At 39.5% G+C, this 14,410-nt stretch overlaps 1 protein-coding gene across 1 annotated transcript in view; it reads right to left on the bottom strand.

Annotated features, from left to right (window-relative positions):
- ATL1 (atlastin GTPase 1) overlaps positions 1-3,932 on the bottom strand; it is a 75,318-nt gene extending 71,386 nt beyond the window's left edge. Inside the window, exon 1 of the mRNA XM_063090135.1 lies at positions 3,914-3,932. Within this exon, the coding sequence (XP_062946205.1) occupies positions 3,914-3,932 (19 nt within the window). The remainder of the gene's footprint in view (positions 1-3,913) is intronic.
- Positions 3,933-14,410: the final 10,478 nt, after the last annotated feature.

Genomic DNA, 14,410 nt, shown 5'->3' with positions numbered 1-14,410 from the left:
TCAGAATGATATTGGCCGTGGGTTTATCATATATGGCTTTAATTATGTTGAGATACTTTCCATCTATACCTAACTTATAGAGGGTCTTTGTCATGAATGAATGTTGAATTTTATCAAATGCTTTTTCTGCATCTAAAGGGATGACCATATGGTCCTTGTGTTTGAGTTTATTAATATGGTGTATCACATTTATTGATTTGCATATGTTGAACCAACCTTGCATCCCTGGGATGAATCCCACTTGATCATGGTATATAATTTTACATATGTTTTGCTGTACTCTGTTAGCTAGTATTTTATTGAGGACTTTAGCATCTCTATTCATCAAGGATATCGGCCTGTAGTTTTCTTTTTTAGTTGTATCTTTACCTGGTTTTGGTATCAGAGTGATGTTTGCTTCGTAAAATAAGTTTGGGAGATCTGCCTCTGTTTCAATCTTTTAGAATAGTTTGTAAAGAATTGGTGTCAATTCCTCTTTGAATGTTTGGTAAAATTCTGCTGTGAATCCATCTGGTCCTGGGCTTTTCTTTCTTGGGAGCCTTCTGATAACAGCTTCAATCTCCTTTATTATTATTGGTCTGTTCAGATTTTCTACATCTTCTTGGCTCAGTTTTGGTACCTTGTGTGTGTCCAGAAATTATCCATTTCCTCCAGATTTTCAAATTTGTTGGCATATAGTTGTTTATACTAGTCTTGAATGATTCCTTGCATTTCAGATGTATCATTTGTAATATCACCTTTTTCATTTCTAATTTTTATTATTTGGATCTTCTCTCTTCTTTTTTTAGTTAGTTGTGCTAATGGTTTGACAATTTTATTTATCTTTTCAAAAAACCAACTTTTTCATTCATTGATCTTTTGTATTGTTTTTTGGGTTTGAATTTCATTAAGTTCTGCTCTGATCTTAATGATTTCTTTCCGTCTGCTAATTTTGGGTTTGGATTGTTCTTGTTTTTCTAGTTCTTTAAGGTGAAGTGTTAGGTTGTTCACTTGCCATCTTTCCATTCTTCTGAAGTAAGCATTTAATGCAATAAATTTCCCCCTTAGTACTGCTTTTGCAGTATCCCACAGGTTTTGGTATGATGTATCATTATTTTCATTAGTTTCAATAAATTTTTTGATTTCCTGCTTGATTTCTTCTTGGACCCATATGTCATTAAGTAGAATGCTGTTTCATTTCCATGTGTTTGTATAGTTTCCAGAATTTCGTCTGTTATTTATTTCTAATTTTAATCCATTGTGCTCTGAAAAAATATATAGGAGGGATCATTCCAATTTTTTTGAATTTGTTGAGACTTGATTTGTGACCTAACGTGATCTATCCTGGAGAATGATCCACGTGCTGATGAGAAGAATGAATATTCTGAGGTTGTTGGATAGAATGTTCTGTTGATATCTGCCAAGTCCAATTGGTATAGTGTGTTGTTTAGATCTTGTGTTTCTCTGCTGATTCTTTGCCTAGATGATCTGTCCAATATTGACAGTGAGGTGTTCAGGTCCCCTGCTATTATGGTATTAGTGTCTATTTCCTTCTTTAGGTCTAATAGAGTTTGTTTTATAAATCTAGCTGCTCCAACATTGGGTGCGTTTATATGTATGATTGTTATGTCTTCTTGATGGATCAATCCTTTTATCATTATGTAGTGGCCCTCATTATCTCTTTTTATGGTTTTTAGTTTAAAGTCTATTTTATCAGATATAAGAATAGCTACTCCAGCTCTTTTTTCATTTCTGTTTGCATGGTAAATCTTTTTCCATCCTTTCACTCTTAGTCTATGTGAGTCTTTATGGGTGAGGTAGGTCTCTTGAAGGCAGCATATAGTTGGGTCCTCCTTTTTAATCCAGTCAGCCAGTCTGTATCTTTTGATTGAGGAATTTAAGCCTTTTACATTAAGAGTTGTTATTGAAAAGTTAATCCTAGCATTTTATTGATTTTTGTTTGGATGTCTTAAGTGTCTTTTGTTCCTTTCTTTCTGATTTACTGTTTGTTTTCTGTATTTGTTGGTTCCTTGGGTTGTAGGTAGCCTTATGTTTGTTTGTTTGTTTTCTCTTCATAGATGCCACTTTTATTATACTAGTGCATTTTGATTTTTCTTGGGTTTTTATGGCAGTGGTAGTTGTTTTTCAGGTACCAAACCCAGTACTCCCTTGAGAATTTCTTGTAAGGCTGGTCATGTGGTAATGAACTCCCACAGTTTTTGTTTTTCTGAGAAATATACTATTTGCCCTTGATTTTGGAAGGATAGCCTTGCGGGGTAGAGTATTCTTGGCTGGCAATCGCTGTCTTTTAGTATTTTGAATATATCATCCCATTCCTTTCTGGCTTTTAGGGTTTGTGATGAAAAATCTGATGTTAGTCTGATTGGGGTCCCCTTATAGGTGACACTTCTCTCCTGCAGCTTTTAAGATTCTCTCTTTGTCTTTGAGGTTTGCCAATTTGACCATAACATGTCTTGGAGAAGACCTTTTTGGGTTGAATATGTTTGGGAATCTTTGAGCTTCCTGAATCTGAAGATCTGTGTCTTTTCCCATAACTGGGAGGTTTTCTGCCATTATGTTGTTGAATATGTTTTCAATGCAATCTCCTTTTTCTTCCCCTTCTGGAATACCCATGACTTGGATATTTGAGCGCTTAAGGTTGTCTGATATCTCTCTTAGATTTTCTTCAATGCTTTTAATTCTTTTTTCTTTTCTTTTCTTTTTTTTTTTTTGTCTGCCTGTGTTATTTCAAACAGCCCATCTTCAAGGTCAGAAGTTCTCTCTTCTGCAAGCATGCTGGTTAAACTCTGTTGTGTTTTTTATTCCGTTGGATGAATTCTTCAGCTCACAAGCTCTGCTACATTCTTTTTCAGGGCATTGATTTCCTTGTACATTTATTCTTTCAGGTCCTGTATACTTTGCCTAGATGATCTGTCCAATATTGACAGTGGGGTGTTCAGGTCCCCTGCTATTATGGTATTAATGGGCTTGTCTATTTCCTTCCTTAGGTCTAATAGAGTTCATTTTATAAATCTAGCTGCTCCATCCTCATTTCATCATGTTGTCTAGTTGAGTTTTCTTGTATCTCATTCAGTTTCCTTAGAATTATCACTCAAAATTCCTTGTCAGACATTTCAAGGGCTTCTTGTTCTATGGGATCTAGATCTTGAGAGTTATTACCCTTTGGTGGTGTACTTTCTTGATTTTTCATATTTCTGGTATCTTTCCTTTGATGTTTAGTCATTGTGGCGAGGGTGTCACGGTCTACTGGTTTTACACAAATGTTGCTGGGGCTGCCAATTTGGTATGACTACCTCAGTGTCTGCTCAGTTGGCCACTTGTGCCTTGTGTGCATGGTTGTCTCGGGTCTTGGGCCTCTCCAAGGAGCTGCCTCTCTGGTCAGCATGCACTCGGCCAGGCTGCTGGGTCACACACCGGCACTGCAGCTGCGGTGCTGTGGAGCTTCCACCTCCCCTGCTGGACATCTCCCTGCTCCATGCGCACTCAGCTGGGCCGGGGGTGGAGTCAGGTGGCAGATGTGAGGCCTACCTGCTGGGTCACAGGCCAGCACCACAGGGCGTGTGGTCTCTGCAGAGCTTCCGCCTCCCCTGCTGGACGTCTCCCAGCTCCGTGCACACTCGGCTATTGGGTCGTGTGCCAGCACTGCAGGGTGTGTGGTCTCTGCAGAGCTTCCGCCTCCCCTTGGGCCTCTCTGAAGCCAATATCCAGTGATAATTTTTTAAAAACTATTATTTAGAAATTAAGGAGAATAGTCTGAATCTGATGAAGTAAGACAAGGAAAAGACTAGGAAGAATTCTGGGGAAAACTCTGGAGTCTGTTAAAGGCTTGTAACTTCCAAGTATAAGGGAGGGCAGAATATTCCAATTAATTTCAGCCAATATCAGCTCTTAGCCCAGCAGCAGCTACCCTTACCCCCATACCCCAGGCCCATGGCAGGCAGCCACACGTGTGCCTAAAGCAGCTTGCATGCAGGTTGCAGAAGCCAAGGTGGGCAACAAGGATCCTGTCTTCCAAAAGTTGGGGATCTGTATCTTAATTGCTCCTTCTCATTATGGAGGTGTAGACACAGGTGAGCAACCATAGCTGGACACCACCCCCCTGCACTGTTGAAAGCCCCTCCCACTCTGGCTCAAGCCATGTCCAGGGGATCTAAAGGGCTGGTACCTTTTGCCTCCCTGCTTCATTTTTTTCTTTTCTCCTTTTAGAAACCAATCACTAAAGACTAGGACATCCAAAAGCAACCGCATATGCAGGGGAAATGAGTCACTTCACATGCCTACGGAAAGGCAGAGGCTCAGAAAAGACCTGAGAATACCTCGAGTTAACTTCTCAGGCTAAATCTTGACATGAAGACATACTACAACAATTAAAACAGAACAAAAAATAGCAAGCCTTGGGGAAGGGGGAGAACCTGACTTCCAGACTTACCATATTATTAGATTCAAATGTCCGGTTTTCAGCAAATCACAAAGTATACAAAGAAACTGGAAAGTATGATGCATTTAAATAATAAAAACAGAAAAAAAACCAGAAACTGTCCCAAAGACAGTCAAGATGACAGACCCACTAGACAATAACTTTAAACAATTGTCTTATAGATACTCAAAGAACCAGCAGAAGACATGGAGAAAGTCAAGAAAATAACGTTGAACAAAATAGAAATTTCAATAAAGAGATAAAAAACCTAAAATGCAAGAAGAAATTCTAGAGCTGAAAAGTACAACAACTGTAATAAAAAATTCACTAGACATATTCAAAGGCATATTTGAGCAGGCAGAAGAAAGAATCAGTAAACTTGAAGACAGGACAGGTGACATTAATGAGTCTGAGAAACAGAAAGAAAAAGATTGAAGAAAAGTGAATCAGAGTTTAGGGTACCTGTGGAACACCATCTAGTGGACCAAATACACATCATAGGAGTTCCAGAAGAAGAGAGTGGACAGATTACTTGAAAGAAGAGAGATTATTTGAAGAATAATGGCTGAAAACTTCCCAAGTTTGATGAAAGATAGGAATATAAACATCCAATAAGTTCAAAAAACTCCAAGTAGGATGAACTCAGAGACCCACACTGAAATACATTATAATCAAACTGTCAAAGGCTAAAGGCAAAGAGAAAAATTTGAAAGCAGTCAGAGAGAAGTGATTCATCACATATAAGAGAATGTCGATAAGATTATCAGCAGATTTCTCATCAGAAACTTTGAAGACCAGAAGGCAGTGGGCTCATATATTCAAATTGCTAAAAGAAAAAAATTGTCAACCAAGAATTCTACATCTGGCAACACTGTCCTTCAAAAGTGAGGGATAAATTAAGACATTCCCAGATCATCAAAACGTGAGAGAGTTTGTTACCACTAGATCTGCCCTGCAAGAAATACTAAAGTTAGTCTTGCATGTTGAGATGAAAGGACACAAGACAGTAACTTGAAGCCACATGAACAAATACAGATCTCAGCAAAGCTAAACATACGGGCAATTATAAAAGCTAGTATTATTTTAACAATAGCTTGTATCTAAACATTTTGCTTTCTATATGGTTTAAGAGACTAATACATTTTAAAAATCAATTATTAGTCTAAAAGCTAGAATTATTGTAACTTTGGTTTGTACCTCCACATTTTGTTTTCTTCATAATTTAAGAGATGGGCTGGCTGGTTAGCTCAGTTGGTTAAAGCATGGTGCTGATAATACCAAGGTCCAGGGTTTGATCCCTGTACTGGCCAGCCACCAAAAATAAAAACAAACAGCAACAACAAAAAAAGGTAATTTAAGACACTAAAGCATTGAAAACAACAATCATTTGTTTATGTTTTTGGACACACAATGTATAAAGATGTAATTCTGTGAAACCAACAACTTAAAGGGGTGGGGTCAGAGATGTAAAGGAGCAGAACTTTTGTACGTTACTGTAGCTAAACTGGTATAAACTCAAATTAGAGTGCTATAGCTTTAGGATGTTTAACGTAATCCCTATGGTAACTGTAGTGGATTGAACTGCCCCCCAAAACTCATTGAAGCTTAAATTGTGTCCCCCAAGTTTTATGTATTAGAAACTTAGCCCCCACTGTGACTGTTAAGAGGGTGGGAAATCCTATTATGGTAATTAAAAGGTGGAGTCCTGAAGAGGTGATTGGATTGTAGGACCATGCCATAGTGAATAGATTTAAAATGGTGGTCAGGAGCATGGTTCTGAGGGCTTTAAAAGAAGAGGAGAGTCTGTGTTTCTCTCTCTGCTCTCTCTGCTTCCACCATCTTGCAATGTGAGACCCCTGGGTCACTGTCACCACCACCACATGGACTTTGGACTTCCCAGCCTCAGAAACTGTAAGCAATAAATTTTGTTTTTCTTTATAAATCACCCAAGTGGATGTTTGTTATAAGCAACAAAAACAGACTTTGTATTAAGGTATTTGTTATAAGCAACAAAAATGGACTAATACAGAAAATTGGTACCAGAGAAGTGGGGTGTTGCTTATAACAAATACTTGAAAACGTGGAAGCGGCTTTGGAACTGGGTGTTAGACAAAGGTTGGAGGAGTTTGGAGGACTCAGAAGAAGATAAAGAGACGAGGGAAAGTTTAGAATGTCTTAGAGACTGGTTAAATGGTGGTCAGGGGCGTGGTTCTGAGGGCTTTAAAAGAAGAGGAGAGTCTGTCTCTCTCTCTTTCTCTTTCTCTCTCTCTCTCTCTCTGCTCTCTCTGCTTCCAACATCTTGCAATGTGAGACCCCTCGGCCACTGTCACCACCACCAGATGGACTTTGGATTTCCTAGCCTCAGAAACTGTAAGCAGTAAATTTTGTTTTCTTTATAAATCACCCAGTTTCAGGTATTCTGTTATAGCAACACAAAACAGACTAATACAGTAACCACAAAGAAAATAGCTATAAAATATACACAAAGGGAAATAATGGAATTAAAACATTACACTACAAAAAAATCAACTAAACACAAAAGAAAAGAGTAATGCAGGAAACAAAGAACAAAAAAGCTATGACATTCAGAAAACAGCAAAATGATAGAAGTCCCTCCTTATCAGTAATTATTTTAAGTGTAAATAGATTACACTCTCCAATCAAAAGACAGAGGTTGGCAGGATAGATTTTAAAAACATGATCCAATATATGCTGTCCATAAGAGACCCACTTTAGATCCAAAGGCACAAACAGATTGAACGTGAAAGGCTGGAAAAAGATATTCCACACAAAGGGTAACCAAAAGAGAGCAGGGGTGATTATACTACTATCAGACAAACTAGATTTTAAATCAAAAAAGGTTACAAGAGATAAAGAAGGACGTTATATATTAATCAAAGGTTAATACAACAAGAATATATAGCAATTATAAACATCTACGTACCTAATAACAGACTATCAAAATATGTGAAACAAACATTGACAGAATTAAGAGGAAAAACAGACAGTTTCACAATAATAGAGGCTTCAATACCCTACTCTCAATAATGGATAGAACAACCAGACAGAATATAAGCAAGGAAACAGATGACTTGAACAACATGATGTACCAACTAGATCTAATAGACATATACAGACACTCTACCCAGTAACCAGAATACACAATCTTCTCAAGTTCACATGGACATTCTCCAAGACAGAACATATTTTAGGCCACATATAAAGTCTCAATACACTTTAAAAGATAAAAATAATACAAAGTATCTTCTTCAACCACAATGGGATGAAATTAGAAATCAGTAACAGAAGGAAAACTGGAAAATTTACAAATTTGTGCCAATTAAACAACACACACTTAAACGACCAATGGATCAAATAAGAAATCAAACAAGGAAAATTAGAAAATTAAATTAAGATCAAAACCACAGTAAGATACCACGTCACATCCAGCAGGATGGCTACTATTTTTAAAAAACCCAGAAAATAACAAGTGTTGGCTGTTAGTAAGAATGTGAAATGGGGGCCGACCCCATGGCGCACTCGGGAGAGTGCAGCGCTGGGAGCGCAATGGCGCTCCCGCCGCGGGTTCAGATCCTATATAGGGATGGCCGGTGCGCTCACTGGCTGAGCGGTGCGGCTGACACCAAGCCAAGGGTTGCGATCCCCTTACCGGTCACGCACACAAAAAAAAGACAAAAAAAAAAGAGAGAGAGAGAGAATGTGAAATAGTACCAGCCACTGTGGAAAACAATATGGTAGTTCCTGGATAAATTAAAAATAGAATTACCATATAATCCAGCAACTCCACTTCTAGATATATACCCCAAAGAATTGAAAGCCGGGTCTCGAAGAGATATTTGTACACATATGTTCATAGAAGCATTTCTCACAATACCTAAGATGTGGAAGCAACAACCCAAGTGTCCATCAACAGATGAATGGATAAGCAAAATGTGGTATACAAACACACACACACAGAGGAACACTATTCAACCTTAAAAAGGAAGGAAATTCTGGCATATGCTACAACATGGATGAACCTTGGGGACATTATTCTAAGTGAAATAAGCTAATCACAAAAAGACAGATACTGTATCCTTCCACTTATATATGACGTACCTAGAATAGTCAAAATCATTGAGAAAGAAACTATCACGGTGGTTGCTAGGAGGCAGGAGGAGGAGGGATGGGGAGTTATTGTTTAATAGGTACAGAGTTTCAGTTGTGCGAGATGAAGCATTCCGGAGACGGACGGTGGTGATGGTTGCACAACAGTATGAATGCACTTCATAAAAATGATTAAGATAGTAAAATTTATGATATGCATATTTTTCCACAATAAGAAAACTTGAAAGAAAATAAAGTGCAAAAATTTAAAACCATATAATGTATGGGGGTGGCCAGTTAGCTCAGTTGGTTGGAGCGCAGCCTTGTAACACTAAGGTGGAGGGTTCAGGTCCCCATACCAACCAGCCACCACCCCGCAATAAATAAATAAATAAAGTGCACAACTCAATGTTTTTTTTAAAAAAATAAAATAAAACCGTACAACATAGGAGAATATTTTACAACTTTGAGATGGAGAAAGCTTTCTTGAAATAGAAAAAGTACAAACCATTAAAGGGAAATATTAATTAAATCAGCCACATTTAAACATAAAATTTCTGTTTATTAAAATATACCATAAAAAAGGCAGAGTCATATCACAAAGTGGCAAAAAAGATCTGTAAGACAAATAATCAACAAAGGACTTATATACCAAATATGCAAAGAACTCACACAAAGCAAGAAGAAAAAGAAAACCTAATAAAAAATGGGCAAAGAGCAAACAGGCACGGAGTAGAAAATATGAATAGCCAATAAATGTATGAAAATATGCTCGCACCTCACTGGTCATCAGTAAAATGCAAATTGAAACCACCATGAGATATTTCACCCTATTATAATACCAAATGTGAGTGAAGATGTAGACTGGAAAAAATATTATGTAGAAAAATACATTCTCTAGATTTCACTTGTATTAGGTTCTTAAAAATATAAAACTAAATAATATATTATATAGGGATATATGTACTTATTTATAGCAAAAATATAAAAATGATCAAGGAAATGAGAAATACCAATTTATGAAAGTGTTTGCTTTTGGAGAAGGGTAAGGAGATGTTTCTATTAAAGAGTGGCACACAAGGAGTGACAAAATATCAGTAAAGTTCTATCTCTTCAGTTGTGGGGGGCACAGTTACTCATTATTATTCTTTTTAAAAATGAACAGAAAAAATAAACTGAACATATATGTATTGTATGTTCTTTGCATATAGATATGTTGCATAAGAATTTTTTATGTAAAAGAAGAAGGCACTCTAAATCTAAAACCTTTTTTATGACTGGAAGTATCTTACAGTGGGTCATTTTCTTGATGATCATAGGTTCTATTTATGATCTAGACACTAGTCCGAAAGATAATAAAGACTGCAAAGTTTGAAATGGAGCAAAAGTGCAACCCAGGAGTCATCAAGACAAGGTGTAAGCAGATGTTAAGTATAAAAAATACATATCTATAGGAAAAGTGTATTAAAAACTCATGATTGTTTTTAATCTTTCCTCAGAAAACAAAACCATAAACCTAAAATTTAATTTTCCACAAATGCCTTTTCAACAAATGGACATTTCCTATACTTACTATGAAGCTGAGATAGGTTTTTTTAAAAAATGCAGGCAAAGCTGACACTTTAGTGCAAACACCATTTTTCCACAACAATATTGCACATCAGTTTCGGTTACATTGTAGAAAACTCAAATTCCCATGAGGTATCTCAAGTTTTTAAGCAACTTTAATAAATAAAAACAAACAGGTGTGCACTTCTGTTTTGCTGCTAGTGGTACTTCAGCTCTAGCCCAGCAATGAAAACTGTTTTCTGGGTTACTGTTTCTGATGCTCATCTGTCCCCATTATTTTCCACAGTAGCACATTCTTTGCCTACTTTTCTAGTCCAAGGTGATCAAGTTTATAGAGCATTGATTTCTTGTACCAGCCAAATCCTGGAGGCTTGTTGTGGCACCTTTTGACATACTATTCTAGTTCCTTGTCCTTATTACATGGACTGTGGAAGCAAACAACCCTAAATCTATAATTTACAAATTATGGTACCTCTGGCAAGTTACTTATGCTCTCCTAATCTCAGATTTCTTATACATTAAAATAATAATAATAATGCCTACCTTTGAAAAATTTACCATTAAATGCTTAAATTTACTCAAACTTCTTGTTAAGTGTAGATTTAGGTACTGGTGGTGGGATTCTCAGTTCTACTCAACCCGCTTCCCAGTCACATCTCTGGGTATGATCTTCAAACACCATCCCCAACTCTGGTGGTCAGCAAAGTTTTTCTCTTTTCTAGCTTTCATGGCCCCTGCAAGAACTAACAGGTTTCTGGCCACTCAGATAAAAATAATACCTGTTACATAGTCCTAAAGGGTCCTTATCTGAATTTTACCTCGCCTGTACAGATTCTGCAAATATCTTTCTTGCCCTTATCATGGGAATCACTGTATTTTTCAATTCCGGATTGTCCACCTTGACCCTCTGCCTTTTTATTTCTATCTGAAAAACATTTTCTCGGCTAAATGGTAAGGTGAATTTACTGGCTCCTTTTTAAAGCTATCACTAGAGTTTTTTTTTGTTTGTTTGTTTTTTCTCATCAGAGACCTCTGGCTTTTATGAGGGCCTGTGTTCTCTATTATCCTCATGCCCTGCCCCATTCTCTTATAAAAACACTCCATAGCATTATGTTCCAGAAAATAATTTAGGGGAAAACTATACATTCTAATCTCAGTCCTCTAAACTTACTAAACGTATGACTTTCATCAAGTCATGTAATATACCTGAGACTTAGTTTTTCCATCCACAAAATATAGAATAACGTATCCTAAGACGTATTATTACTTAGGAGGCTAAAGACCAAATGCAATAACGCAGATGAATGTGCCTCGAAAACTGTAGTTCTATACATGCAGAAGGTAATATCCATTCAATAAAGAGGCAGTAAAGAATAGTGGTGAAAGAATCTGAAGTCAAACTGCCACAGTTAGAATACTGGCTCTATCATTTACTATCTCTACCTTTTAATATGTAAAATGAGGATTATGGTACCTACCTCATGATATTAGCTCAATGATGTTAGCTATCACTGCTATTACTAAATACCTACGGTGTGTTCGGCATTGTACTAGGTGCTTGTAATAAAATGGAATAAAGACAGGCACAGCTAACACCGTTGCCAAAACCTCTATCTCCTACTCCATATGCCACATTTTCTAAGTCATTTATATCATATATACTTTACAGCAAAGAAAAATCTGAGTAGTAAAGCATTTTCATAGAACATCAAGCCAAGAGTCCATGATTCCACCATTTCTTTTCCATGAAAATTTCCAGTGAACACATAGTGACTCTAGTATTTGAAACGCTCCTGATGCCTTCTGGTTAAACTATCTGGGATATGTTTCTATTAAACATAAATAATCTAAGACGGTGTTCTTAAAGTAACATCCAAAGACCCTGTGCTTCTCAATTACCTAAAATGCTAATTAAAAAGCAGATTCTTAGGTCTATTTCAGACCTGTTGATTCAAAGGCTCTATCTGGAAGACGCGGGAATCTGCATTTCTAATAAGTTCCCAATGTCATTTTAATGCAAATCCCATTTGAGAACCGCATCCCCAAGGCAGGGGTGGGGGGCACGACCCACTACATAAGAAATCTGTAACCAAAGGAGATACTGAAGAATAACGGTCCAAAGCTTCACAGAGGAGGAAAATGTTAATCAGAATAAATTTTCATATGCCTGTCTCTTAACAGGGTGGAGTCAACAATCCATGGGCGATCAAGATCAAAACTGATTTGAACATATGCACCTTAACTGTGAGGGTTCATGAAATTTCTATTGTAGAGGCTGAGAGGAAGGGTGGAAAGGGGATACTCTGAAAATGCTTACCCGGATTTCAGAAGAAGCATAGACAGTGGTGTTATTGCAATAGTCACACCCACTAAAATGGGGGTTTGATGATCTCAGAAATTCAGCCAAGCAATCAAAGACCTCTCCGATCCAACTCTCCACATTTACCACAAACCTTGGATAATGTCTCAAATGTAAACCCTATCTACCGGGGTGTCAAGTTGATCCTGTGACCATCAGAACAATCAGGGACAAGGAGATATATGGTCTTTTAATAAAAGTAAACCGAAATGACAAATTAAAATGTACATGTGTGCCTCTTGGTCAGATAGTTATAGAAGACATCTCACCGAGACACAGAAGAGAATCACGCAGCTCCAAATTCGTAGTAGGTGTGAACTTTCTAAATAACAATTCAAAGCTAATGAACAAAATATTTCTCTACCCACCAAGCTATAGTGGCCTGAGATCCGCTCTTGCTAACATAATAAAATGCCTTAGAGGGCTTTAATTCCGAAGATGCTGGTGAATTTAGCACTGTGACTGCAAGAAACCGGGAGCCCAAGGCGGAAAAGACTCCGAATGTGCGCATACTAATCGCCAGAAGCAGGTCTGGAGCAGCAGAGCGGGCGGGGCCGCGGTTTCTCCCGCATCACTGCGCTCCTCTTCTCCGCCTGCGTGAGCGCCGCCCCCCACTCGCGGCGTGAACCCACTGGGCCTAGCCTCTCCTTTCCCCTCCCCTCGGCCTGGTGCTGAATCATGAGCCCAATATCTCCAAAAGGTAAAATCAAAGAACAAAGCCACCCTTGGGACTGCTCTGAATGGGGTACCAGGTCAGGGTGGTGCAGAAGGCTGGACACTACAACTTTGCCCCCTTCTTCTCAAATTCCTACACCTAACCCCCAAATTGAGTGCTGCGGTGCTCGGGAACTCCCAAGAGGGTGCCCCTTCTCCCGGGTTGCTTGGGTCTGCAACGCTCGGTCGGGGACCCAGCGCTCTCTGCCTTATTGTTCCAACGAGCCTCCAGCCCGCAGGGAGCCCGCGCCCTGCCGGACCCGCGAGCTCGCAGCTCCGGAGGAAGGGGGGGTTCGGTTTCCGCCTGCTCTAGATCCCCGACCCCTAGCCCCTTTCGGCGGGGTAACAGCAGCCCCCTACCCACCCTCATCTCCTTCCTTCCAACCTATCGCTAAGGCGGAACCTACGAGCCCCCGGAGGCGCCCGATGGGTGCTGTCCAAATGCTGGGAGGAGGCGGGCGCAGGGTGGGGAGAAGCAACTGGAGGCCCGGCCTGCGCGACGCTGCAGCCCTCGCTCCCGACAGCGCGATTCCGGCGACGCGGGTACCGCTCGGCTATGGTGCCTCCGGCCCAACAGGGCCCGTCTCCCAGCCGTGGGCGCTGGCACCGAGCAGCCCTTGGCCCTCCTTGTCTCCAGAAGCAGACAGCGGAGGGCCAGACCCCGTGCAGCCTGCAGAAGTTACCATTGCTACTCACCCCAGCTGTTTCTGTCCCTGCGGTTCTTGGCCATGATGGTCCGGAGACTGGTGGCGATGAGGCGCTGTCACTGCGTTCGCGGTCCTCTCTTGGGCCGCAGGTTGCTGGCAGTGGCAGGCTCTGTGCCCGTGCTGGGCGCAGTTCGCTCAGATTCTGAAGATGTTGCTGTGGCGCTGGTGGGAAGGAGTAGGGAGGAAAAGGGAGGAGGGAGCGGATGAACCAAGCTCAGCATCACAGCCCGAGTTCACACAAATACCAGCGTCACTCCCTCCCTACCTCAGCCCACCCCCACTGTGTGAAAACAGTGACAGACGATGTACTGCAACATTTTCAATGGAAAACACACACAAATAAACAGCACATCCTCGTACACATTCCCTTAAAGAATTTAACAGCATTATCTAGTCACGGAAATACACAAACCAATATACTGCATTAATCTGGATGTTCAAATACCTGTTTCCTAAAACAGTTACGCGTTAGTACAAACATGCTGGTAACATATATATAGCCAAAGAAGTTAAAATAATCTGCATTTATCTACCAGG

The sequence above is a fragment of the Cynocephalus volans genome, chromosome 3, assembly GCF_027409185.1.
Source record: "Cynocephalus volans isolate mCynVol1 chromosome 3, mCynVol1.pri, whole genome shotgun sequence".
Taxonomy (NCBI): Eukaryota; Metazoa; Chordata; class Mammalia; order Dermoptera; family Cynocephalidae; genus Cynocephalus; species Cynocephalus volans.
Note: the sequence above shows the minus strand (reverse complement) of the source record. Positions and strands in the feature narration are given on the sequence as shown.